Raw genomic sequence first — 2,660 nt, forward strand, 5'->3', positions numbered from 1 at the left:
CAACACAACTTATTTCATGAACAAAGCTGCTGGCACCGTTCTGGAAGACGATGATTCACTGGCTTCATTTTACGTCTGCTCGCTATTCACAAGCATTCCTCTCGGACTTGCTGGCGACATTTGCAAGGAACGTCTCGCCAAGGACGCATCCTTTCAAGACCGTACACGATTTGACGCCACTTATTTCTCACACACACACACACACACACACACACACACACACACACACACACTCACACACACACACACACACGCACGCACGCACGCACACACACACACACACACACGCGCGCGCACGCACACACGCACACACACAGCCTTGTGAATTCATAATAATGATTTAGTTTTATTCAGGGATATCTGACGGCTGGTAAATCCTGAACTTACATGCTGAAGTAAAACTGAAGAAACATACAGCAAACAGGCCCCGCGAAAAAACGCTGCTCAACCAAAAACACGCTGGGAGGCAAATGTCGGAAAGAACCTCATGTGTCTTGAGTGGGACAGGACATGTGAGCTGATCTTGGGAATATAAAAATCTGACCCCTGCTACATGAACGGCAAGATAAAAATTATATCAACAACACAAAGAAGACCCAAGCGGATGGCGACAAACCAAAAATCTGCCATTGGTGAAATACAAGCTTTTTCTCCGGCTACATAAGTTCAAAACGAGGCTATTCTTGACATCCTTATATGAGAAAAAGAACTCAACGAAGTCCGTTTGTCACGGAAGAGAAAACGCTGGCAGTTTATTTCTCATATTCTATGCCAGCCACTTCAGCAGCCTCTTTGCGGATGTTTCTCCACAGGTCCATCACCGCCGATGTTTGTTCCGTCCTCCTTATAGCAGCCTCCATGTGCCGGAGATGTTCTCGAGAGAAATATTCTCTCCAGCCGCCAACCTTGGCTTTTCTTACGAAGTTATATTTACTGGTGTCATCCTGATATGCGTCCTTCCATGCTTCTTTATGGTTTTCACTCCATGCATTTGCCTCAGTTAGTGCGCTGATGGCGAAATTGGCAACCATTACTTCTCTCATATTCTCCGCCATGCTACGTTCCAGTAGCTTCTGGAACAAGTGTTCGTTTTCTTGCAACTCACGGCCGTAGCTTTCTCCGAGGAAGTGCGCCAGTTTCAGTATCGTACCCTGCGTGTCTTCCATGAGGTCCTCATAGCAAACGAAGAACACGTTAGGCTCATCCTTCATAGCAAATCCGGAAACTACATGGTCAAAGTAGGTGCCGTAACCGGCTATGCCCTCACTGAGGAAGGCCTCAACAAACTCATCAAAAGAGCCATCCTGAAAGCTGTAAAGGCTGAGTTTGGTCACGAAGTGAAAATGAGATACAGCCAAGTCCCACGGGTTCCGAGCTACGTAGATGTACTTTGCATCGGCGCTTGCGGCCCCCTGTGGCGGTGAAAGGTGCGTTTGCAGAAGCCGCAAGGGCAGGCTTGGCATCCAGCCTTCCAACTCTGATGCTCCAAGATAGCGCATGTTCTCTTTGAACTGTTCATAAGAGCTCACGGGCTGGCCTCTTTTCAGTATGAGCTGTACGATATAGAGAACCCAGTGCGTCCCTGCTTTCGGGTAAGACATCAGGACCAGATCGCCCTTTCCAGGAAGAAACTTCAGTGCGTCCCTCAAGAGGTCCGGGTCGTAGTGAGGATCCCTGGGTACACCATCTATTATTTGAACGGACGGCTTCCTCTTCGCCATGAGGAGACTTGAGACAATACACCTGCACAAATAATAAATTTGAAGCAAAGATTGAGTGAAATTTCAGAGCTTGAGATTTTTTTTTGTACTTAAACGTATTATGAAGGAATGCGCTGGCAGAAGCCAGCTACCGGATGTGAGCAGCATGATGTTCAGCTAAAAACAAAAAAAAGCTTCGTGAGGTAGGTGTTTTAACACACGCTTCTGTATACACCGGTTTCTTGTTTGTGTGCTCTAGCGTTCCGCGAACCGTGTGGAGCCGTACGAAGGGCGCAGTAGCGAACGGCTCGGCTACCCGCATTAACATCTTGCATTTGCCAAAACTGGAATGCTGCGGCCGCTGCCGGATAAAGTCCCTATGCATCGAAATCAGCTTCCTGGCAATCGACGCCTTAGGGCTACTACTACTGAACCATCGCAGCGGGGCGATTTGACCCGACAGAGTATCAGCTTGCCCGGTCGAAAATTGCCGAAGACACTGCAAATTCTAAAGTGTGCTTGGCGAAAGCCTTGCGGTATACCCTCTGTCGCTTCACAAAACCGCTTGGCGCGGAATCACTGGGCGTCTTCGGAGCAATGCGTCTCGCTCACTCGACTGCAATGATACGTCTGTCGAAGGAGGAGCAGTGCAGGTGCCGCCGCCGACGCGCGCGCGCGCTCTTCTACCGCTACTGACTGACGCCACGGTTGCTATACACAGCTGCGCCCCTCACCGGCGCACCGGTTTTTAAGGGGGGAGGAGGTTGCGCCGCTGCGCGGAGGAGAGACCACAACTGGCACAATTTAAGGGCACCAAAGGACACCGCGAGCATGAGCCACTTTCACCTTAAAACTGGCTGTGGTTTACCTCTGATTAAACCTGGAGTAACGTGATAGCGACAGCTAGCCGAGTGGAACTCGCTCAGTCGAATTGCAGTCAGTCTTTCTCGGTTCTATTTG

At 49.6% G+C, this 2,660-nt stretch overlaps 1 protein-coding gene across 1 annotated transcript; it reads right to left on the reverse strand.

Moving 5' to 3' along the window:
* Window positions 1-752: 752 nt before the first annotated feature.
* LOC149347368 (sulfotransferase ssu-1-like) lies at window positions 753-1,721 on the reverse strand. Its single transcript, XM_089541568.1, has one exon. The coding sequence runs from the start codon at window positions 1,719-1,721 to the stop codon at window positions 753-755; it is 969 nt and encodes a 322-aa protein (XP_089397694.1).
* Between the last annotated feature and the right edge of the window lie 939 nt (window positions 1,722-2,660).

Source organism: Amblyomma mixtum, chromosome 4 (assembly GCF_055824585.1).
Source record: "Amblyomma mixtum isolate Tamu chromosome 4, ASM5582458v1, whole genome shotgun sequence".
Classification (NCBI taxonomy): Eukaryota; Metazoa; Arthropoda; class Arachnida; order Ixodida; family Ixodidae; genus Amblyomma; species Amblyomma mixtum.